Source organism: Mangifera indica, chromosome 2 (genome assembly GCF_011075055.1).
Source record: "Mangifera indica cultivar Alphonso chromosome 2, CATAS_Mindica_2.1, whole genome shotgun sequence".
Classification (NCBI taxonomy): Eukaryota; Viridiplantae; Streptophyta; class Magnoliopsida; order Sapindales; family Anacardiaceae; genus Mangifera; species Mangifera indica.
Window position 1 is genome coordinate 10,450,724 of NC_058138.1, and position 27,782 is coordinate 10,478,505.

The following is a 27,782-nucleotide window of genomic DNA, read 5'->3' on the forward strand; positions in this document are numbered from 1 at the left end:
TCAATGTGATTGTTCAATATTATGATAACTCTATTGTTATTACTTGTGCCCTTTATCATGGAAATATCAAAGTTATAGATGATTTTAAGAATAGCTTCCTAATATAAACTAAGGTTCTCATGATCAAGTGTCAAGCACAGATACCCTCGTCATGGTTTAACCATTCTTAGGATGATTATCTATTTTGCATAAAATAAAGATGACAAAAATGCCTTATTTATTAATTAAATATCAAATATTACATAAATAATAGTTGTGACGATTAGCTCTAGGGTATTACCCTAACAATCTCCCACTTACATTAATACCAATTAAACATATGTCTAATGTCATAGAAGGCTACATGTCTATCACATTTTTATTATGATAGAGGCTTTATTAATGAGTCAACCATACTGCCATTGGTACGTATTCTTCCTATCTATGTATCTTTGCTCTAAATGATTTCTCTAATAAGGTGATATCGCTTGAGTATATGTTTGGATCGTTGGTGAGACTATGACTTATTTGCTTGTGTTATTATTGCAATTAAGTTTTGTATGGTTTGCTATAGATAGAAGCACACATAGTTTGATAATGAATTTTTTAATCCAAACTACTTTTTTTGTCATATCTGAAAAATTAAAGGTGAAGAGGATGATGGAAAACCACATGCATGTATAATTCATGAAAAAATCAATGCATATATAAAGGCATGAAGAAAGTTAAGGTTTTTACCTTTTCCTAGCTTGTTTATTTGATGGAGACGATGAAGTGGAGTTTCCAACTATAAAGCCTTTAAAATGTTTCACCAAACTAAGCTAAAATGCCCTTAGCAGAAATTTTAGAGTGTGAGAGAAGTGTTTTAGCTCAAAATGTATTAATATGTCTCAAAATGAACTAATATTTTTCTTTTTATATTGGTGGACTTAGTTGGCAATTTTTTAATGGTTGCATGACACTATAAAAAATTCTTTATTTACATTGTGGCCATGCATGTATATCTTATATATACATTAACCACCCTAATTTTATCTCATAAACATCTTAACTCATAAAATGTTACTTTTATACCTATATAAAACTTTATATGATGGTACCTTTATTACCTTTTCAAAGGTGCTAGCCAAGCCCGAATAATCAATTTTCACTCTTTAAAATGTTTGCTTTATTGTGTAACCGTTTAAGTTCACCATGACATAGTCGTGAGCCCTATTTAGATGATCTAAAAATCATGTTCAAAGACTCACCAACTATAGAAAACATCTATTAATGTGTCACAGTCCTTAAACTACAATAAAGAAACAGTTCATGGAACCTATTTTTTGTTCGTTTGTCTCATGTAGGTAAAATCCTTCTATTGTTAAATCTTATCAAGTCTGGGTTCACAAATCATCAAAACCCTAATCTCAATCTCTATAAATCATCAATTGATATATTCAAAACATGTCATCACAAACATTCTTCATATAACTTATATTGTACTTTGATTTGAGATTTTTTTTTCCAATTTTATTGATGTTCGTGTAAGAATTGAGAATCAAATAATTCCTAAGTCACTGGATACTTTAACTCCAACAACTTTGAGTCAATGGATCCCGTCTTGATTATTAACCATCTCCACATACAAAAAATTTATGACCAACATGACTTTTCATATGAAGCATGACTATCTTCGTATATATGCACCCTATAAGCCATACATATATGTAACAAATCTGACCATGATATCTCAAATAAAAGGATTACTCTGTACACTAGTATAATCATATAATAAGTCATTGACTACATTGCAATGACTATGTGACTTATCGTAATTGGTCAAGTTTAAAAAAATAATTCATACTGATATCTTAGTGACATAACCATAATCATCACTCACGCTAATATCATCTCATGATATTCAACAGAGATATTAAGTACTTCTAAGGTGTGATATTATTGCTCAACTTATATCACATCCCTAACAAACAATTTGATAAACTTGTTAACATACATACTTTATATTTAAACTAATAAAGGAAAAAGTTTACTTATATGAACAAAAGAACAATTTATTTTATTGATAAATCATAATTACATATATATAAGATGAAATTCCCTTAAATAAACAACACAAATGATTCTTAGGGCATACACTAAGAAAACTTTTACTTGCATTAGAGTCATTCATTGTTATATCTTATAACCATCTTTTCAAAATGATTGTCCAACTGCTTAAGTGTTATCATCTTAGTTAGTTGATCAACAATATTCTTTGTTAACAGTGTCTTTCATATCAATGTCTTTTCAGTTCCAACTAATTATCTCAAAATGTGATATTTTTGCTAAATATGTTTAGACTTTTGATGCATTTTGGTTCCTTTGTCTATGCAATTGCACTAGTATTATTACAAAATATGGTTATCGAATAACATGTTGGGAGCTATGCCAAGTTGAGATGTAAACTTACGTATCCATATAACCTTTTTTGCTATTTTTGAAATGACAATATATTCAACCTTTATGGTAGAGTTAGTCGTGGTTGACTATGTGGAACTATTCTAACTAACTATACCTTTATTAAATTTGAAAATGAACCTTGACATAAATTTTCTATCATAAACAATTAACTAAAAATTAAATTTTAGTATCCTTGAATTTTTAACCCTGAACATCCATAACTCAGAATTAGATCCTTAGTTCATATCAAATATTTGCTCGTAACATTGACGACATAGGCTATATCTAATCAAACACATACCATTGTGTATATTAGTCCACCTACAACTAAAGCATATAGTACATTATACATCTATTATCTTTCTTCAACAGTCTTTAGACTCATATCTTTTTAAAGATAAAGACCATAAGTGAAAGGAAAAAGAAATTTCTTTGAAGTTTTCACGTTGAACCTCTTCAACAACTTTTCTATGTACAATAATTGGATAACCCAATTATCTCTTTTGTTTTATCTCTATAGATATGAATTTCAAGGATATAGGTCATATTTCTTATGTCTTTCATCAAGAAGGTTTTGGATAACTAGATTTTAACCACATTTATCATACCAATGACATTACCCATCAATAATATGTCCTATACATACAATATGAGAAATGTAGTTACAGGATCTTTAACCCACTTGTAAACACAGGTTTCATCTGAATATTTTATGAAACCAAACAATTTGATTATGTCATTGAATAAGATGTTTTAACTTCTCGAAATTTACTTCACTCTATAAATAGATTGATCCAACTTGCACATATTATGTCTTTTAACAATGGATATCGTACCTACAGGCTGTTACGGATAGATGTTTTCCTCGACGAATCTATTACAAAATGTTGTTTTGACATTCATCTGCGAAATCTTATAATCATGGTATATGAAAATGGCTAGTATTATATAGATAGATTTAATCATAACTACGAGTGAAAAGGTTTCCTCATAATCCAACCGTTGTCTCTAAGTATAATCTTTCTAGATTTCTTCATTAGCCAAGATTTTTAAGTCTTTACCTTTCCATCCTCATCATTCTTTCTTGTGAAAAACCACTTCCAACTTATAGAAACTATTCATTTTGGTAGACCAATAAGTATTCAAACTTGATTAGCATACATGGATTCTATTTTAAAATTTGTAGCCTCTAGCCTTTTACTTGAATCAATATCTTGTATAACTTCTTCATAACTCCTAAGATCATCACCATGATCTATTTCTCTTACTAAGAAGAATTCAAAATCCTACTCATGAATAAATCAATATCTATTTGAAGGTCTCAATACTCTAAAAGATCTTTGTGCTAGAACTATAGTATTTGATATTGAGGTATGCTAAGTGGACGATCCAACTAGGTAACATTGGTTTAAAGCTCTTTAAACTTTTCTTTGAGCTTAATGTCTCTCCTTGCAAAGAGTTCTTCCAGAACTCTTTATTGAGAAAGTATGCATTTCTACTGACCATTATTCTTTGATCAATCAAAAAGTAAAAGTAATACCCTAAAAATCTTTAGGATATCCTATGAATTAACCCTTTTCTAGTTTAACATCCAACTTATCTGGTTTAACTATTTTAACATAAGTTGGACAACCCTAAATTCTCATATAATTAAGATTAGGAAAATTTGAATACCATAACTTATATGGTGTTTTTTTTTAATAGATTTTAAAGATATGCATAATAGTTTGAAAGACGTATCCCTATAATGACTTTGGCAAGTTTATGAAGCTTACAATTAATCGTATCATATCCAGTAAGGCATAATTCCTCATTTGGGATACACTATTATGCTAAAGTGCATATAGATAAGTCAATTGGAAAATTATTCTGTTGTCCTTCAAGAATTGTATTTTATTGAATACAAATACTTTTATCAAGAATAATCATCGGTAAAGGTAATGAAATAATGAAATCTTCACTTGTCCATGTTGTTACATAACCCATATACGTATGAATATATCAATTCTAATAATTTTTTGGCTTGTTCTCCTTTACTCTTAAAGGAAGATTTGTTCATCTTACCTTGGAGACACGGTTCATAGCTTAGATAGGGTTTTGAACCGAATGAGCTCAAAAGTGCACTTCCTCTAAGCTAGATCAATCTTTTTTCTCCTATGTGACCTAATTTATGATGCCATAGAATATTAGGATTTGTTTCACTGTGAATTCTTTTATTAGTAATAGAATTCACTACATTATAATCATTTAGTTCTAAGACATAGAAACCATTTGTATTTATAACGTTGTCTATTAAAACATTTTCCAAAAATATGAAACATTCATTACTATTAAACTATACATTGTAATAAATTTTACATAAAGTAGAAACAAAAATTATGTTCCTTATGGCCTTTTTAAAATACAAAACTCAACACAATCTCAAAATATGTCCTAAATGTAGTCGTATATGGAAAACACCCATGGCTTTAGCTGTAACTCTTCTCCTATTTGCCATTTTCAAAATGATCTCACCTTTTAACAAACTAGAACTATTTTGAAGTATCTACATAGAAATACATGCAAGAGATGTAGCTATTGAATCTAGTATCCAAGAATGATTATCTAAATTCAAACTTAATTCAAATTTAATAACCTAACAATGGATTATACTTGTTTTGTTCTTCTTAAGACTTTCTAAATATTAAGGACAGTTCTTCTTCTAATGTCCATCCTATTAGTAATGGAAACATTTTCCCTTAGCCTTTGCCTTTTTCCACTTTGGTTGTACCATTCTTAGATCTAACATTTATACCATTTTTCAATTGCTTCTTGGACCTTTTACTTGTCTTGCTAGTAAAAACCATATAGACATCCTCACGTCTTATTCTTTAGTTCCTTTGCTTATAAAAGTCTTGAAGTTCATTAAGAAACTCAAGAAGTCTTCACATTATTCGATTCAGATTATAGTTAGTTATATAAGATTTATAACTTGGTGGGAAAGACTGAAGAATCAAATTTACTTTGACGTAGTTTGACATGACTACCCTATACACGTCCAATTTTCCTAATCTATTGATCATTTTTAAAACATGATCATCTGGTAGCAAATTTTCTTGAGTCTCATACTCAAGAGTGAAGCACATAGCTAATATTCAACCACTATAGAATTCTCACTATAAAACTCTTGTAAAGCGATAAGGATATTGTAAGCCTTCAAAACATTTTCATGCTTAGTTTAGAGCTCTCTATTCATTGAGGCTAGCATATAGCCTTAACTCTCCTATGATCCTCGGTCCACATTTTGAATGTTTTTCATTCTTCCTTAAAGGCATCTAGAGCTATGCTAATGGAAAGTGGTGCTTCCAAGATATAGGCTATCTTCTCAAAATCCAAAACTATTATGAGATTCCTTAGCTAATAATTGAAATTCGGTCCAATCAATATATTATTGTCCATGATTCTTAGGAGGACATTATTTGCCACTTTCGATTTATCATGAAAATTAAAAAAACTGCAAAGAAAAATTATGGTTTAATTAATGTCTCATATAAAGTTAAACTTTTAATGCATAATCATATTAGTACTCACTATTTTATTCGAATCTTACACACCTCCCCTATACAAGATTTAAAAATTTTCTTCAGATTAAATTTCTAGTTCGAAATGGAATTCTCATTAAATTTAATTAACCTTATATAATATAAATCTTGATCAATTAAATTCAACAAGTAGAAAACTATTTCCATTTATATCCCTATATAACACTTGATTCATTTTCTTGCCCTTAACTTCGGATATCTCACATAATAAAAAATTGGTACACTCAGCTAATTAAATCCAAACCATTATGCTTTCTTCAAATGACATTCTCATCATGTCCTCATATAATAGAATTTTGCTCAAGATGAAAATATTCACCCAAGAACAGGATAAACCTAATTCAATGACATAAAGTTCATATCCTTCACATAATAGAAATCTTAAGATATTAAAATGTACATCAAAGAATATAGTTATCTTATAATGGGAGGCTTAGATTTAATAATTTTATTTAAAGTGATTTAGGTTTAACTTAAATCATTTAAGTCCAATTTTAATTGCATAAACATCATATATATGCAAAATTAAAAGCATGGTGAGATGATCATGGTGTTTCCAAAATTACATCCTAAAGGCAAACTATTCACTCAAGTCTATATTTTTGATCAAACCACCATCCAAATGTACCTTGGGTCCTCTTCCAACTAATGTAATTACATTCAAAACTTAGGAAAATAGGCCCAATAGAATAAAATGAATGAAAAAATTAATTATTATATTCCCTTTAATAAAAGAATATTACATTCCAATTATTTTTTTGAAATATATACTAAATATTATGAACTCCTTCATAATAAAAAAAATAAATATTAAATATTCAATTGATCCCATCAATCACATACACAAAAAAATCACCTTGATTTAAGGACTTAAGAATAAATAACATAATGCATATAATGTAAATATTCATAATATTTGCTTTAGATAACAATTACCTATTTTTAGTCCATGATTGAATAAGGGTCTATACAATATTTTACATTCCTAATTCATATTATATTATTATATTTAGCTTTATGTCAACTTTATATCAATTCTTACATTTAATCACCATTAAATACTAGTGACATGTGTGCATAATTTATCATTTAATCAACATTAAACTAAGTCATTCTTTATTTTTCATGGCACATATACATCTCATACATTCATTATGTTATCTAAAGTACATTTCACCATGCATCCATGTTCCATCCAAATGCAATTATATTAATTTCACATATTTAATTCTTCACCCAAAATCACTTTAATTAACATTAAAGCTTACACATGTTTAACCCAAATTTTTTAAAACAAACTTTTAAATTTCAACAATTCAAAAATCATAGGCATGTTAATCAATATCTCTTCATATATTTGATAATTTCCATATAAACATCATGCTTGGATGTCCCTAGTTTATACATTTAATGTACCTTAAATAAAAACATCATAAAAAATGCAATGTATATCATCATATACATTATGGCGGGACATGCACGGATATTCTCATGTTGAAAATTCAATTTACAAGCCAAACAAAAACATACATGTAACATTCAAACATATGCTCATGTTTCTCATGAACATTCATCACATACATGCCTTAAAAGATGTGTTCTTCAATTTAATATCATTAGAACACAAAAATAAATAACAAAACCCAACAAAGAAGATTGGTCAAGAGGTACATTACCTTGAGCAAGCTTAAAACCATGATTTCAAGGCAAATCAAATACATGCATGCATACTAATGTTAACAACACATACTATTATGCATAAAGAACATAATTTTGGCTCAAAATAAAACATGGAAGGAGCCTAAAATGGCTTTGATACCATTTCAAAAATTAGAGAAAACCACATGCAAGTATTATTCATGCAAGAATCAATGCCATACATAAAGGCATGGAGAAAGTTAAGGTTTACCTTCTCCTAGCTTGTTTATTTGATGAAAATAATAGAGTGGAGCTTCCCAAGTGCAAAGCCTCTAAAATGTTGCACCAAACCAAGCTAAAATGCCCTTGGTTGAAATTTTAGAATGAGAGAGAGGTGTTTTAGCTCAAAATACGTTCATGTCTCACAATGAACTAATTTTCTCTTTTTATATTGGTGGACTTAGTTGAAAATTTCTTAATTATTGTATGGAACATTGCAAAATTCTCTATTTACATAATAATTATGCATGTATAAATTATATATACGTTAGCCACCTTAATTTTATCTGACGAAATATCTTAACTTTTAAAATGTTACTTTCAGACCTCTATAACATTTTATATGGCATTTCCTTTATTACAATTGGAAAGTGTGAGCTAGCCCTAGATAATCAATTATCACTCTTTAAATGTTTGTTTTATTGGTATAACCTTTTAGGTTTACCGTGGCATAACTATGAGCTTTTTTCGGATAATTCAAAAAACATGGCTAGAGACTTAATGACAATGGTAAAAATTTAGAATTGTACCATAGCTCCTAAACCACAATAAGAAAAAACTCCATCAAACCTATTTTCTGATTGTATGTCCTATGTAAGTAAGATCTTGATCAAGTCTTGTTCATGGTTCATCAAAACCCTAATCTCAATACTTTTTGAATTTTTGATTGATATATTCAGAACATGTCATCTTGACATTCTTTGTATGACTTATATTATACTCTGGTAAGACATTTTGTTTCCAATATTTATTGACATTTGTTTATGAACTTAGAATCAAATAATTATTATGTCAACGAATGTTCTAAATCCAATAACTTTGAGTCAACACATCTTTTCTTGATCATCATTCATCTCCACATACAAAAAATTCATGACCAATAGGAGCTTTTGCATAGAGCATGACTAGCTCTGTATATATGCACCATATGAACCATACACATTTATACCAAATTTGACCATAATATCTTCGATGAAAGGATTACTCCATACACTAGTATAATCATACAAGAAGTCATTGACTATATCACAATGGCCATGTGACTTATCATAATTGGTCATGTTTGAAAAACAATTCACTAATTGTTAATCCATAATAATGCCTTAGTGACATGACCATTATAATTACACACACTAATATCATCTCATGATATTCAACAAAGACATTAAGTATGTCTACTATGTAATATTATTGCCCAACTTATATCATGTCTATAGGGAATAATTCAATAATCATATTTTACTGATTAAATGAATTATCTAGATAGTTCACATACATACTTTATATTTAAACCAATAAAGAAAATAATTTACGTATATGAATAAAAAAAATTTTCTTTTATTAATAAATCATAATTACATATATAGAAGATGCAATACCCTGAAATCGATAACATAAATGGCTCCTAAGACATACACAAATAATATCAGACAAAGCAATATACTCAAACTCAATCGTAGAATTAGCTTAGTACTTTGCTTAGTGCTTTTTCTAATCGGTTTTTCCATTATTTAGGCAAAATACAAATGTCAATTGGGATTTGAAGTCATCTTCATTTGTTTGGAAACTGGCATCACTATATCGTTGTATAATGAGCTTAAGCTCTCCTCCATAAACTAAGAAAATATCATTAGTCCTTTTTAGATACTTAAGAATATTTTTGTCACATGTCTAGTGATGCTCGTTTGGATCCAATTGATATTTACTACAAACGCTTAATGCATATGAGACATCAATCTGTGTACATAAGATGGTATAGATCAATCTTATCATAGAAATGTTAGGAACAATCTCATCTTATCTTTCTTTTCTTTTGTTTTAAGGCATATTTCACTAGAGAGATATGCACCATGACTTGTTGGAAGATACTTTATTTTGGATTCTTCGATGCTAAATCTTTTCAGCTTTTTGTCAATTTATGTGCTTTGACTTAGTCTAAGCAACCTACACGATTTATCTTTGTAAATTGTTTCTCTAAGGATATAAGTTGCTTCTCCTAAGTTTTTCATAGAGAAACACTTAGATAATCAGGTCTTTACTAATTGTAAGTTTGGTATGTCATTTTCAATAATTAATATATCATCGACATATAATATCATAAATACTATTTTGTTCCTATTGACCTTCTTGTATACACATAAGTCATCTTTGTTTTTGATGAATCCAAATTATTTCATGACTTCATCAAAACAAATGTTTCAGCTCCTATAAGTTTGCTTGAGTCCATAAATGAATCTTTGCAACTTTCATACTTTGTTCACTTGTCTATCATCAACAAAACCGTTGGGTTGTACCATTACACATCTTCTACTAGGTTTCATTTTAGGAAAGTGGTTTTGACGTCTATCTGCCAGATTTCATAGCCATGGTATATAGCTATTGTAAGCATAATTTGAATAGAATTTCATGAAGGCAAGTGCCCTAGAGCCACTTGCATTTGACATTTTTAATTGTAATTTTATCTTAATTATTAATAAAATGATTTATTATTATTAATTCATATGCATCTTTGTAATATAATTGAGCAAATAATATGTCTTTAAAATGGTAAAACTATGACAAGGTGATTAGATAACTGATTGTGGGAATCATATACACACACTTAGTAGTCATTCTAAAAATATCCATAATTGCGACGTTACTATAACTAAGAGCACTAGTAATGATGATGATTTTGTCATAGTGTTGAGTGACTCCAGTAAAAGATAGTAACAGTTCTTATGTGTCAAAGCTATTTATAATAGGTCAGTGCAATACAAAGGTACATATAGTAGACATGTTCATTAGACTAACACAACTAGAGAATATCCATACAAATGGTTGTTCTAGTATTTATGGAATAAATCTTTTGAACACCAAAAGTATATGTGATCCTTTGACTTGAGGTCGTTAGACCATCTCATGTAAGAATTAGTATGGTTTAACGTTATCTAACATACTACCATAATTGAGGTCACTTTAACGGTAGTGATTGGTCATATCGTAAGATACATGGAGACTATCTAATCTGTATTGGTCGTTGATGTATATCAATTCACATTGAGAAGATACTAAGATAGACACATTTCTATGTCTCATCTTTGAGAGATATTGATTGATGAAAAGATTAAATTACATATAAATGTGATATTGTAAAGGCTTATTTATTTGATGAAAATGATAAAGTAGAACTTCCTAAGTGTAAAGCCTCTAAAATGTTGCCATTCCAGGCATTTAAACATTATAAATAAATGTTCATTCATGAGAAAAATTAACATAGTGTTTTATTTAATAAAACCCTAACTATTTATCTCTCCTAAAACAAATACACATTCAATCATAAAACTTCTTATAATTGAATAAGCCTTCTTTCAAGTTAATGCTTTGTGCGGATACCAAGGCACCACCTTCTGAAGATTGGATAATATCATTGTTAGCCATACAAAGAATGAAAAAGTCGCCCAATGCATGTATAATTCTATTAACACCTTATGCATATTCATGAATCATCTGTTCAAAACGGGTATCTTGGCTTGGATTTTTCAAGATTGTTTGATTTTATAAATTTAAATTTTGTTACACTATTGGTTATCAATACCCCAATAACCTAACAACTTTAGTAGTGTAATTAGTGAAAAGGGTTCACCAAAATTTATGCCATGCTTGGTAATTATGCACATTACCTTACATGACAATCTTCTTTTTAAAGACCTATTTACACCTTATAGGTTTTATCCCTAGATCTAAAAAGGTCTATACCTAGTTTTAATACATCAAGTTTATTTTAGATTTCATGGCTTCTAACTATTTAGAAGAGTTAGGATTCGAGATAATATTTTGGTAAGTCATAGGTTTGCTATTTTTAATGACTAGCACATCATCATGTTGTGTTAAGAGAAAGCCAAGCCTCTTGGGCTCGCTATATACTCAACTAGACTTACATAACTCATGTGTATGTTCAATTGGTTGTGGTACAAACTCCTCATGATGTTTAACGACTTGAGATGACACATTGACCTATCCTATATTTGTGGTATCTTGTAGTATTTGATATTCATCATGTTCAATCTTCCTCCTATTCATTCTTTTAGAAATGAGCTACTTTTCTATAAAAACTCTAGTTTGCATAACAAAGACCTTTTGCTTGTCAAAGTGGTAAATGCAATATCTTTTGGTTTCCTTATGATACCCCACAAACATACATCTTTTAGATGTAGAACTCAGTTTATTCAAAGTCAATTTCTTGATAACTGACTTTTATCCAATCTATAGCTCATAGAGAGTTTTGTCTATAGACTTGGATAGGATTCGATTCAATATATATATAGCTACTTCTAGAGTGTAACTCTAGAATGACATGGGTAGATCAGTAAAGCTCATAATGGATCTGGCCATGCCCATCAAATTTTTATTTCTCTATTCAAATATAACATTATATTATGGTGTATTAGAAGGAGTGGGTATCTTTAGAGGATCTTTATACTTTTTCCAGTCTAGTTTTCCACTTTACTCTTGAATTCCTTGAATTTTTCAAAACATTCATATTTGTGTTTCATTAGAAACACATAGCTATATCTACTGAAGTTACCAGTAAATGTGACGAAGTTACCCATTTTTGGCTTGCACCATTTAAGGGTCCATATACATCACTGTGATTAATACCCAACATATAAGTTGCTCTTTCACTGTGTCTAGTGAAAAGTAACTTGGTCATCTTACCTGGAAGATATGATTCACATTTATCAAAAGACTTTAAATCAAATGATTGTAAAACCCTGTTTTTGTAGAGTTTCGAAATGTGACTAAGCTTGTAATGCCAAAGATATATGATGTTTAGATCAAAACGTTTGGTTCTTTTATTTTCAATACTAAGTATTGTATCATTCAAATCAAGAATATAAAGACCATTTAATAAACTAGAAATTCCATAATGAATATTATTCAAGTTGATGGTTATAACACCACTAGCAATTGAGAAGAATATTCAAGTTTGTCTAAAGCAAACATAGAAATTAAATTCTTTGAAATGCTAGGTATGTAAAAACAATCTTTAAGTTCTAAAATAAGCCTAGAAGGCAAACTAATAAAATAATTTCCTAAAACTAATACAATAACTCTAGCTCTATTTCCAATATAGAGGTTCATTTCTCCTTTAGCAAATGGTCTACTCTGCCTTAGTTTTAGCATATTAAAGAATATATGAAAACCATATCCTATGTCTATATTATGAGAAGTTTATCGTAGTAATGAATATACATAAAATTGAAGTAATTGATCTCTTCTTTTTGCTTTTAAGGTAACCCTTGCGATGTTTCCTCTAATATCCAACCTTGTTCTAATGGAAACAAACAACCTTACTTTTTCCAACTCCACTAGTGGGTTGCATAGTGGTGGAAGCCTGTTTTTGGGTTTTGGGCCTGGACTTGGGTTTGACCTTGGCCTTACCTTGGCTTGGTGTGTCTTGGCGTATACCAAAAGAACATTAGCATACTTCTTTACCTCTTATTCAACAATCCTAACTAATCTTAGAAGTTTAGAGAGAGATTTTTCTTTCTTACTCATAAGGTAGTTTGTAATGAACATCCTATAAAAGTTAGGAAATAGCTCCAAGACAAGGTTAATGGCCACGCAATTGTCCATAATCATACCAAGTGATGCTAGTTGCTATATGTAGCAAAGCTTCTCGACCATATGAAGGCTTAATAGTTCTCTCTCTAACATGTTACACCTATAGAATGCCTTTGACACCTAGTAGATCTTATACCTCATAGAGTTGTGAACATCTTATAGAGGTGGAGAAGAATGGAATGGGAATCCATATCTTTATGCTACTTTTACAACTCAAGTGTCATAAATGCCAAAATTAAACACTAAACGTCATTAGAGTCATCTAGATACTTATTGTATGTATCTTTTTGCTCTTGGGTGGCTTCAGGACTAGGCTCAGAAGGCATAACTCTATCAAAAACATACAGTTTCTTCTTTTGATATAGTTTTATCCAAAGGCTTCGATACTTGTCATTGAAGTTACTACCTTCAACCTTCTCTTTTTCCAAAATTGATCATAAATTCATAATGTTGTTTGACAAGGTGGGTTTCAATCTATATGTGTAGAAAAGTAAATATTAGGAATCTAAATTCAAATGAATTATTTATTCAACATGGTCTTTACTGAATAAATCTTCCCACTATTTTATTCAAGTCAATAGCCCTTTCTGTTAGACTCGAGAAATCCTGGTGGACTTCTTGGTGGGTTGAGATCTTACTGTATTAATTCTCTCATTCGCTTTGGCAAATAAGTTTGAATTAATCAACAAAAAGGAAATCAAACCAATTACAAAATCCATGATCTCTAATTCAACATTTATGAATGAACCAATCGTACGATATCAATTGTGATTCTTGGTTACAATACAGTGGATACTACATATCATTTTCGCAATTTAAATTGCATGTCCCTAACTTTGCCTCTAATGCACTTTCACCTTTGCTTTTGGCAAACAAACTAGGTGTACTAATTAAGTCAAAACTAATATAAACGATCACTCTATCTGTTGCTTGGTATAAGTATACTCTTCACTTTGGCAAACAAAGTTCTAACAAATAGGGGCTTGTCTTGAGGCATCGTATTGGAAAATATTGGTTATTTTTGGCTTATTATTTTTAAGAGATTTATTATGATCTTACCAATTTATTTATTTAGCATATGAGGTGATAATTCAGAAAATAAAACCTCAAATTCATACTACAATGTAAATTTTGTCAAACAAATTTTAAATGCATGTACATGTATGTATTCTATGTGTACATGCATATATACCGAAGGTAGATACAGTTGTGAGAAAAAACAAACTAAAGGTGTACATTGGCCTTTGTACACCTAGCCCAAGCGCGAGGATCAAGTGTATATCATTTTTAATGCACTGTACACCCCGTCTAAGAGTATGGATTGGGCGCACATGCATTTTTTATTTTATGTACACCTAGTCCAAAAACAAGCATTGGGTGTACATTTGGTTTTCAACCAATGTCTCGTGCCCTTTGGCATATGGGTGTACAGTGCTTAATGGGAAAATTTCCCAAGCGTACATGCCTAGGAATTATACTAGTGCAAGGTGCATGTTTTAGGCACTCTTGTACACAATGAATATTCCGTAATTTGTCGCGAAACAAGATTCTAAAATATTCCCAAAATCCAACAACTAATATCAAAATAGGAAGAAATGGCATGGCAACCAATCCTATTTCAACAACCACCCTATTTCGTGCTACAACACATAATAAGACCGATTTTGCTCAACTACAAGAAATCAAACATCAATTAGGACACACCAAACACTGCAATTTATAAACATAAATTAAGAAATTAAATATCAACAAAATTAACAAATAAATTATGTTTTAATTTGCATTAATTATAAACCTGCAACAACAATTTTATAATAGCCAATTATAAATTAAATAATATATTTATATAAACAAAATTTGCTATCGAATTAAACATAATTCACAGGGTTCTATTTTATGAATCAATCACTCAAGGGTGGTTCTAATACCACCTAAGGAATTTGTGCCTTCGAAAGTGGAATAGTAATTTAAAATTTTAATTAAGCAAACAAACATACTATAAAAAGCCTTTCTAGATCAACCTCATAGCAAAATTAATTTGCAATCATCGTATAAAACGCACATAAGGTGTTTATTTGATCTTTGTCTTTCTTTGATACTGAGAGGTTACAAAGTTATGCTTTCAAAACCAAGCATAGACCTACTTATTGGGATCCACATGAAGCAAAACTCAAATGAAGACTGAACTATGCTTAAGGTTTGCTAAAAATTGAAGACAGATTATGTGTTTGTGAGAGAAAGGTGGAATATCTCTCTGTGCTGCAAGGGTTGTGTATTTTGATTCTCTAGGAAAATAATTGTGAGAAAGCCTGTATATTTATACTTAAAGGAGAAGCCTACCCAGGCCCAGGTGAAATTGGGCATGTGCATGAGGTCACACAAAGTGGCTTGAGTGTACATTGTATGAGTGGGATGATTTTGACTTGTACGATGACATGCAACCCAAGTAGGCTGCTTCTTCCCCAATGTGTACACCCAGGCAATGCAAATTACATGTACCCAAGCTTGCTTCCTACACTAGTTCCAGGCATTTGGATTGGTTGTACATCACTTAATCAATTCCCTATGATTTTTGATAGTAAACCTAAAATCATGGGATGATAAAGATGTGATAGAATCTTATCCTACACTTAATTTTAATTTCAAATTACATGATGTGGATTTGAATTTATCCAATTGGATTATTTAATCTTAAATTTCTTGCTTACACCCTAGCTTTTTAGGATTATTACACTTCCCAAAGTATAATGAAATATATTTTAAAGCCCATAGACCTTTCCAAAGCTCTAAATCCTCTATCCAAATTCTGGACCAAGTCAAATTTGAATAATTTTATGCCTTCAAAGTTTTTCAACTCTTTTTGTATATGACCCACAAGTTCCCCACTAAGTTAGTAGTGTTTAGATTCATATAAGAGTTTTAACTTGATATTCATCTAAAAACAAATTAAGATTAACCTCTAGCTAGACATCATGACTACTTGATTAATGAAAGATCAACATGTGACTTCTTAACCTATCAATGATACAGTTACTCGTAAAATTCGATATTTTCGTCATACATTATCTCTTTAAAGCTAACGTATAAATTAAATGTCTCTCTTAAGACTCCTTAAATTACATAGATTAACTTTTCTGAATGATTAGATAATATTAAATCGAGTATCAACTCAATTCCATTATACTCACGGATTTAATTGGTCATTTATACCTATTAGTAAACCCTAATTAAGGCATTAGCTCTATACTTAGGGGGTAAAAAATCTTTTACTGAACCTTTATACATAGTATGATATTGTCAATCATTACCTTTTTAGTAATCTATTAACTAGACTATGTTAGGCTAATGTCAAACCATACTGATCTTTATACAAAACAATCTAATGAATTCAAGTCTAAGCATCACATATACCTCTGTTTACTAAAAGGATATTTTTCAAAGATATTAGAGCAATCATCCATATAGAATCCTCTATGTGTGTCAGTCTAGTGAATTCATCTATAACATATACCCATATGTTAAACCAAATTGTCAATAAATAACTTTGAGACATGAGAGTTGTCATCTTTTTTTGATGACATTGTTCAACACTGTGATAACTCTATTATTATTACTTGTGTCCTTTGATTATGAAAATATCAGAGTTACAAACGATTTTAAAAATAGCTACCTAATAACTTTGAGACATGAGAGTTGTCATCTTTTTTTAATGACATTGTTCAACACTATGATAACTCTATTATTATTACTTATGTCCTTTGATTATGGAAATATCAGAGTTACAAACGATTTTAAAAATAGCTACCTAATATGAACATAGAGTTTTCACGATCAGGTATTAAACATTGATACCTTTATCACAGTTCAACTATTCTTAAGATGATTATCTATTTTGAATAAAATAAAGATAATAAGAATGTTATATTTATTAATTAAATATAAAGGATTACAAAAAAAACAGTTGTGATGATTGGTTCCAAGGTATTACCTTAACAATGGTAATACTAGAGCTACAGACATTTTAAGAATCTAATGTGCACATAGGTTCCTAGCTATCAAGTGTACCATAGTCCAATTATTCTTAGGACAATCATCTAATTTGTAAAAAAAGATTAATGAAATGTCATTTTATTAATTAAAATATGAAAGATTCATTGATTACAGTGCTGATGAATGACTCTATGAGACTCTTCTATCATTATATATGTGTGTGTTAAGAAGTATAAAGGTTTAAATTGAAAACGGTGCATTTTGAGTAACTCTCAAAATGCAACATTCCATTTATTTGGGGGAAAAAGCAAGGTGTGGCTGAGACTCTTCAATCAAGGGAAGATTTTTTCTATCTCTCTACATTTGCTCTGCTTCTCTCACTAAAAAGTGAGACATAGGACTGCGATTCGATTCATGTATCCAGCGCGATTTCGATGGTGATGATGGAAGATAGGGGAGAGTTTTTTAAGCAGTGCATGGACAGTGGGTATTTCTTTATCAATCGTTTTGTTTTATGAAAACACAAGACATAGATCATTTCTGCCAGGCTGTAATTTGCGGTATGATCCATATAGGATGCAACTGAAATATTTTTGTATAACTGTTTTTAGCAAAATCAATGCAATCTTGAGGTTTTACTCATTCTCTGTTCTGTTGATTCTTGGAGATAACTGTTTTGTATAATTATGGTGTTCTTGGCATGTTTTTGGATGTTTCTGGTGTGTTTAATCTTGGCTTTGACTTAGTTTAAGTTCCTTGTGTGTTTCCTCTCTCTCTCTCTCTCTCTATATATATATCTATATATATCTATATATATATATACTGTGTTTTATTTTTCATCAATAATTAAAAATTGACATAAAAAATATTATTGAAAAAAAATAATTTAGAGCTTGTTATAAATATCACAATAATTAATTAATTAATTAATTTGAAAAGTTTGTGAAATTTGTAATTATTACTATAAAATAATGAAAAGGGGTGATATATTTGAGGTTTTAGTGGCAATTGCTGTTGCCAATATAACTGATGTTTAAGGAAGGAAAATTAACTTTCATAACAATTGTAAAATTCCATAAATAATTGCTGCCATATCATCTAGCTTTTTGGGACAATTATTTTATAATAAAATTATATGTATCTATTTTGAGTATATAAATATATAGGCACATACATTTATCATTATATGATTTGATAATTTTAAATTAATAATAAAATAAAACTCAATTATGTGATAATACATGTAAGTGTATATATATTTGTAAATCTAAAATAAATACCTAATAATTAGCAATTATTTCATCACTACATGAAAAGAAATAGTGTGTGTATTTACATCTCTCACACTAAATGGCGTTGCCCCAACGCTACTATTTATATAGTATCTTTTTCTACTCTTTGAAAGTTACACCAATCATACACATTTTAACTCTGAAAATGCCTTTTCTCCGTCTTTTTTTCTTACGATGCTCTTCGTGTTGTCCTTCTTAGGGATCTATCTTACAGAAGCACAAAAAGTATCAGGTTTTAGTTTAGAACTAATTCATCGTGACTCTCCAAAGTCTCCTTTCTATAATCATAGAGAAACTCCCTTCCAACGATTGAGAAATGCAACAAGTCGTTCATTTAAGCATGCCAATCGCTTTGATCGGAAATCAGCATCTACTACAAATGCAACTGATGCTCAAAGTGATATTATCTCTGACAGTGGCGAGTACCTTATGAATATATCAATCGGCACCCCGCCTTTCCCAATTCTGGCTATCGCTGATACCGGTAGTGATCTTATATGGAGTCAGTGCAAGCCATGCATTTTGTGTTACGAGCAACAAGCTCCTCTTTTCGACCCTCGTAGTTCCTCCACTTATGAAGATGTTTCTTGTTACTCAAGGCAATGTGCGTCACTTGATTCATCCGTTTGTTTGGCCTGGTTTGGAATAGATTCGTGCCTATATTCAGTATCATATGGGGATGGATCATTCTCAAATGGAAATCTTGCTACTGATACTATAACACTCAATTCAACGAACGGTAGCGCTGTGTCTCTCCCCAATATCGTCTTCGGTTGCGGACACAATGATCTTGGAACCTTTGATGAGAAGGCAACCGGCATAGTTGGCCTTGGAGGCGGCGATAATTCTCTAATCTCCCAAATGGGCGATTCAATAGACGGAAAATTCTCCTACTGCTTGGTACCTATAACTTCATCTGATAATAATTCCCTCTCGAGCAAAATTCATTTTGGTAGCAATGCAAATGTTTCAGGTTCTGGGGCAGTTTCCACTCCCTTGGTCGCTAAAGACCCAGAAACTTATTACTATCTCACTCTTAAAGCAATCAGTGTAGGAAACACTAGTATCCCTTTTGTTGGTTCTTCATTCGGAACCACGGAGGGAAACATTTTGATTGATTCAGGAACTACGTTGGCACTTATGCCAGAAGATTTTAACTCTAAATTAGTTTCAGAAGTATCGAAACAAATCGATGAAGTACCAATTCAAGACCCCGAGGGAACTTTTGATCTTTGCTACATAGCGGATTCCAATTTTAAGCCTCCAGTGCTCACCGTGCATTTTAGTGGTGCAGATGTGAAGTTGAGTTCCTTGAACACCTTTGTGCCGATTACTGAAAAAGTTGTATGTTTTACTTTCAAAGGTGCTGAAGAGACTGCAATTTATGGTAACTTGGTACAGGCAAACTTCTTGATTGGATATGACACACAGAAACAGATTGTTTCATTCAAGCCAGCTGATTGCGCCACATGTAATTTCTTTTAATTTTAGGGTTTGTCGCAATTGTGTTTTTCATGTGGAGTGATAACATTAGCTTAATCACTGTTATGCATTTTATATATAAAAAATAGAATAAACCCTTGTAACGATCATGTTCAAGGGTTTTTGGTCATAATTATATTCTATATCTGATCTATTGTTATTTTATTAAATACTGATCATATCATTATATAGTATCGATATTATTTAAAGATGGAGAAAAATAAAATATTATATATTTTTATGGACTGTTCTTTTCTGCAAATCAATATAAAAGACTTATTGATTTACATTTTTTCAAAAGAGTTTATATAATGCATTTTTACAAAGTCAAATGTTTGAATCTTTATATTAAATGTCGAAAAAAGTTGTTTATAAATATAGACAAGTTATATTAAACTTTAATGAAGAAGGTCTAGTACTTTATTATGTATGAGCCAATTAATATATTGGAATTCTAGAACTTAAACCATATTGCAGGATACGGTCCATATTGCAGCAACATTGTATTTAACACTAGTTTTGCTGAAAAACATACGGAATTTTAACAACACATGGATTTTAAGTTTGATATGTTTTATTGTTCATATAGTGATAAAAACATGAATAATGTATTGATTTAAAGGAAATATTAAAAATGAGCTCCATATCTTCCTACCATTTAATGTGTTCAACATTTTCAGATTTGGTGGCAGTTGGAGACCAAACATAAACGTGTCATTTCCTTATTTATTTTTCTTATAAGACAATCTTTTCTCTTTTTTCCTGATTTATAATTGCAACCTAAATGGCTGCTATGCGTCAGCAAGATTTTAACACAAACAGGACGACTGGTAATTAAAAACATTTGTTAAAAAATTAAAATGAATAATATTTTAAAATTTTGTAACGAATATTTTACTTCATTTATTTTTTTTTAAAACATGATTTTAACTTGATTTGTTTTAACTCAAATACGACAAGTATCAAGTGTGATAATAAAAGTTTCAAATGTTACATCATTATTCTAGTGATTTTCAGTTCAATGTTGTTCTTTCCATTTATATTTATGACATACTATACATGTTGTTCTAGATCTTGATTGCCACATTGTCTTCTATTCCGCATTAAACAAATAGTCAAGTAACTAATGATCCTCCTGTAAAGTAAAAAGTTTAAGATTATAAAACATATAATACTGCTTTTGAAAAACAAAAGGCTTCTAGTATTAAATTTTGAAAATTTCATGTTTTATGTTACATAAGTATGGTAAAACATTCAATATTTCATATAGGTTATTTTCTTTTCCAATTAAATTTTAATTAAAAATAATAAACCTTTAAAAAATTAAACTTTATTTTATGAAGGGGAAGGATATAATTTTATTAATAATATATTTAATTATGTATTAATAATTTTTTAGAATTGTCAAATATAGTGTTGTAAGTTTTGGATTTCTAGATTTTAGAATAAAAAAGGTTTAACAAAAATCAAGAAGAGAATAGAAATAACAGAATATATTTGAATGAAATTCCTTGCTTCTCATACTGCTTAAAGATTTTACATATAGTTTTATAGTTTATATATACAGTTATCTAATACTGTTAGTTTTGTGAATAATACTACTCACCACTCAATCTTGATCATGATCGTCGATGGTGTCACAAGTTTCATCACCAAATTTTAGAGAGAGAAACTTAAGTTAAGAGACTTGAAAATATTTGTGCAAAAAAGTCAAAAAACTTTGACATTGGTTTTGAGAAATAAAATCAAATACAATAAAACATAAACGGTTGTTTGACCAACCACAATTTCTAGTTCATAAACTAAACATGTCAAATGGGTCAGATCACCAATAATTCAATCAAAAGCATATAAAATTAATGCAATTTGGAAAGTTACAATCCACTACTATAGTGGATCATATCAGGCACATGGGCCTATCGAGGGTCTAGCCATGAAACGTGTGGGTTGGCATAGCCCACCACTATTTATGACATAGTTAAAAAATTATAATATTAATAATAAAATTAATTAATTTATAGTTTTCTAGACAATAATATAAATATGCAGAATAAATCAGAAATATTTATATAATATACATATAAAGAAAATGAAAAAAATGAATATAAAAAAAAAGTTGTACACCTAATTGCTTAGTAAAAAATTTTGTTAAATTTAATTGTATATATGTATTTTAAAAAAATATGGCTTATAGTTTTATTTGGTTTGAAAATTAGTCAAATTGCAACCCAAACAAAAAACTATTTTTAAAAATCTATCAACCTAAATCAAGTCATTTTACAAACCAAACAATAATTTTTAACTGATTAGATCTAATTTTATAATTTAAACTGAATTATATACACTCATACCTAAATATCCTCATTTAAACTAGACATGTTAGGGTTTAGGGTTTATGGGAAAAAAAAACATTTAAGTTTTACCAGACATGAAATGTCTGGTTTGCTGGAACAATAATAATTTAAAAAAAAAAAAAAAAACATTTCCTGCAACTTCAAACACCAACACTCTGCTGCACATATTGAATTTTTACCATACAGAACAAAAATATCACACCCATCAACTGCAAGCCCGATTATCTTACCTGAAACTTCCATTAATACTGCTTTTGATGCTCATAGTGATCATAAGGAGTCACATAAAATAGAAATAACACATTCCTCCATATGTAGGTTCCACCATCAATCCATTAATACTCCTACTAAAAAAAAGAATCCACCAGCATACAAACTCCTCTAAATACAAGCTAATAATTGCAACTTGAAAAATTCACACGCTAATCACATAATTTCCTCCCTAAATTCTTACCACATACTTTTAAAAAGAAAAGAAAAGCATAACTGACCACATTAATATAAAATCTCAGACAACAATTTATCAAACAAAAAATCACCAAAAACAATTTTTAATTCAGCAAGAGTCCAAATGAAACCAAAAACAGCAGTTTTATCAACAAAAGTAAGATAATCTGGTACAACCAAACTTATAAACTAGAAGCAGATTGATGAGAAGCAACAAAATACAAAGGATGAAGGGCATGTGGAAGAACAAAAACTGGACAATGAGGAACAATCCAATATTGAAGTCCACAAAGAGATCTAAGAAAAATATAACAACAAAGACCAAAAAAAGACTAGGAAACCATCTATGTGGCTTAACGATTTCATTAGATGAAAAAGATTTATTTTGTATGGATAAGAGTAAATATAATTAGTAAGTTTTATTTAATTTTGCTTAGCATTATCATGTTTAGTTGTCATGTGAGTGGAATTTTATATATATATATATATATATATATAGGCCAAAGGACTATTTCCTACCCAAGGATTGCTGTTTTCCCAAGTATCCCCCCTTTAACTTTGAAAATCCTAAATACCCACCTATGAGCAGTTAAATTTAACAGTAGTAAGGGTAAAATCGTCATTTTATCTATAATATTAAAAATAAACTAAAATACAATCTCCTTTTCCTCCCCTAAACTTTTAAAACTAAAAGTTTTCTCCCTATCGAAGTTTTAAAAAATGACAGTTTCTCCCTAGGATTTGGTTTCCAGATCTTCGGTGCTACATCCGGCAACATTGTCAGTTGTCTATCCCTCTCGAAGCTTCCTCTCCCTTCGGCGGTCTCTCTCCACCCATTTGGATGTTTGTTCGGTGTCGATCTTCTTCTGAAAGCTGAAGAGCTTCATCGGGGAAGACGAAACACTTCGTCTCCTATCGTTTTCCAAGCCTCATTCAACTCCGATCAGATGTCCAAATGGGTAGAGAGAGATCGTCAGAGGGAGAGGAAGCTTCGGGAGGGATAGACGACTAGCAATGTTGCCGGATTTAACATCGAAGATTTGGAAACCAAACCTTAGGGGGAAACTATCATTTTTTAAAACTTAGGTTAGGAGAAAACTTTTAGTTTTTGAAGTTTAGGTAGGGAAAAAGAGAGAAAATTTTAAGGGGTTAGGGTTTCAATAAATTTAACTGCTCATGGGCTAGTATTTGGGATTTTCAAAGTTAAAGGGGGGATACTTAGAAAAACAACAATCTTTGGGTGGGAAATAGTCCTTTGGCCATATGTATATATATAGATCTTGCTTTTGTATTTTGGAAATAAGATAATACAAAATAATCTTGCTCTGTATATTCTTTTTTCTCTGCTTCATTTCCTTTTTCTTCTCCAATTTTCTTCTAAGTTTTTCTTCACCCAGAGCTGACCGTTGCTCGAAGAATGGTTTTTTAACAATCATCTTACATTTCTTAAATTTCCAAAAAAGTTGTATCATTAGTGCTTTCATTAAGAGACCATGATGGCGAATACAAAATCGATGGACACAATGAATGCTCTGGAAGCTTAGTTTGAAGATCAGACCATTTCCATCCACTAAACTTTACAATAGTACATGGCTTCAACTGACAGTCATTTGGAAGACTTATGATTACAAATTCAAGAGACTTTTATGGAACAGATTGGTCATGGTGGTAGTTCATTGAAGTTTGCATCCTTATCAGAGAATTTTTTAGGTAGGACAAAAATTTCTTTGATATTATGATCTATGAAAATAAACGTCCCAAAATTTGATAGAAATGACCCTAATAGTTGGGTTTTTCAAATTAAGGAGTTTTTCGATTTCCATGGGACTCTGCAACACTTACAACTTCAGATAGTTTTCTTCTATATGGAAGGTAGAGCCACTAGGTAATATTAGTGGAGGAAGGCTAACCAATTGCTGACCACTTGGAAAGAGTTTTTAACTAATCTTAAACATCGTTTTGTCTCATCTATGTATGAAGATCACCAAGGAAATCTTTCTAAATTGACGCAAACCACTATTGTTGCTAAGTCCCAATCGACCTTCAAAGACTTGATAAAAAAGGTAACAGACATTTTGGAACCATTGTTGATTAGTTTCTTTATTACTAGACTGACACAAGAAATTCCGATGGAGTTATTGTTCAATAGGCGTTCCTCCTTGATAGTGGCATTTGCCTTGGCTCGGTCATTTGAAGTCGATAATAAGGAGAGTAAATTATGTTCTTGACCTTAGAGTAAATGGAATTTCCCACCCAACAACCTTAAACCAACACCACCTCCACCTTCACCTCCTACAATAATTTCCATAAAACCACAAACATTACAGCTAAACACCTCTGAAATAAGCAATTTCCAACTATCAAAACCTTCACCACTACCACAACTTTTACCATCACCAAACCTCCTTATTCATCATTCTAAAGCCAAGTGAACTCTAAAAGAAATGTAAAAAAGGTTTGTGTTATAACTATGACTAGAAATATAGTCCTAATCATCATTGTCATAGTAAGTATCTGATGTTATTGGGCACTAATAACTCTTCATCAAATTCAAGCTCTGATGCAAAGTTCCCATGTTCATAGTCTTTTTGAATTAAACTTTTTGCTAGTGAAGGAAAATTCTGATAACTCAACTAAGTTGGAAACACAAGTAGTGGAATTTTTTAACTCTTTACCTGACCTTATCAAAGTAATTCTTTATCAATACAAAAATTTATTTTTTCCACCATCTGGCCTTCTGCCCCATCGAACCACAAACCATAAAATTCATCTAAACCCAAATACTAAATCGATTAATGTTAATCCTTATCATTATCTTCATTATCAAAAACCTGAAATAGAGAAGCTTATTAGTGAAATGTTGGTTCAAGGGATAATCAAGTTAAGTTAGATTCCTTTCTCTTCTCCAGTATGATTAGTTAAGAAAAAAATGATAGTTGGAGATTTTGTATTGATTATCAAGCTTTGAATGTTGTAATAATAAATGATAAATTTCCCATCCCAATGATTGATGAACTTGAGGGTGTTGTGATTTTTAGCAAGTTAGATTTAAGGGCTGGATATCACAAAATTCATGCACATAACCATGACACTTACAAGATGACCTTTCAAACTCACGAGGGGTACTATGAGTTCTATGTCATACCATCTAGTTTTACGAATGCCCCGTTGACATTCCAAGCAACAATGAACCAAATTTTTGCTCTATTTTTGCGCAAATTTGTGATCATCTTTTTTGATGACATCTTGGTTTATAGTTCCTCTCTACAAGACTAGCATTTGCAAAAAGTCTTAGAATGTTTGAATTTTCATCAACTTTTTGTTAAGCTATTCAAGTGCCTATTTTGCCAAGAGACCATTGATTACTTGGGCCTTGTGGTTTTAGCTTGTAAAATACAACTAAATTGTCAAAAAATTAAAGCAATGGTGTAGTGGCCTATTCCAAAAATTGTAAAACAAATTAGGGGATTTTTAGGTCTCACCAATTACTATCGACGTTTCATTTAGAGTATGCTACTATAGCAACTCCCCTCACAAATTTGTTATTCAAAGATTCTTTTTCCTAAACACAATAAGCCATTGATGGTTTTGAAGCCTTGAAGTATGCCATGGTTAAAACACTAGTTTTACAATTACCACACTTTAATCTTGATTTTCTTATCGAGATTGACACTTCTAATGTGGGAATTTGAGCTATTTTAATGCAAAACCCAATACCATATTTTAGCAAGAAGTTAGGACCAAAGATGCAAGCCTCTTCGATATATTTTAAAGAGTTACATGTGATTTTAGAAGCAATTCAAAAATAAAAACAATATCTTCTTTGTAGGTTTTTTATCATTCTAAAACAACACAAGAGCATTAAGGAGCTTTTTCAATAGGTTATTCAAACCCTTGACCAACATGTGTACATTCAAAAGTTGATCGAATACTACTTTCAAATTGAGTATAATCTTGGCCATGTGAACAAGGTTGTCGATGCTTTATGATGTTGACATGAGAATGAAAATAATGAAGTGCAAAAACATGTTAGTTGCTTGCTTTTCCTTGGTCATAAAACCTTCTTTCGATTTACTAAGTGCATTGCATAAAGAGAACTAAACTCTATCAAATTAAGTGCAATTACATAAACAGTTCTCAAAAGGTACATTAGCGTATTCTTACTTATTTAATGATGGTCTCCTCTTTTATAATAATCGTTTCTATATCAGTTCAAATTCTACTCTGAAATTTGTTTTATTGCTCGAATTTCTTAATACTCTACTTGGAAGGCATACAGGAATTAAACTAACATTGGTACGCTTGTCAGCTAATTTCTTTCACCCTTGTATGCGGATTCATGTGGAGAAGTATGTCTCTAGTTGTTTAATTTGTCAGCAAATTAAAAGTTCTACTCAACCCTTAGCAGGTTATATTCAACCATTACCAATTCCTAGCTCCATTATATTAAACTATGACCTCATCTTCTTAAGCAATTTTTTAGCTCAACGACATTACTTTATACCTAACTCTTCTTATCTTTTGCAAATTGACCCGGCAATTAAAGGTTATGAATCAAGGACTTGAACAATATTTGAGAGCTTTCACCCAAGACAAGCCTAATACATGGGCTTCTCTGTTTAGTTGGGTAAAATTCTGTCATAATTCTAACTACTATAGCAAACTAAAATTGTGACCATTCCAAACATTAT

General features: G+C 30.5%; 1 protein-coding gene across 1 annotated transcript; it reads left to right on the plus strand.

Annotated features, from left to right (window-relative positions):
• Positions 1-18,895: 18,895 nt before the first annotated feature.
• On the plus strand, positions 18,896-20,423 carry LOC123206908 (aspartic proteinase CDR1-like). The gene has a single exon (XM_044624192.1). The coding sequence runs from the start codon at positions 18,983-18,985 to the stop codon at positions 20,291-20,293; it is 1,311 nt and encodes a 436-aa protein (XP_044480127.1). The 5' UTR covers positions 18,896-18,982; the 3' UTR covers positions 20,294-20,423.
• The last annotated feature ends 7,359 nt before the right edge of the window (positions 20,424-27,782 follow it).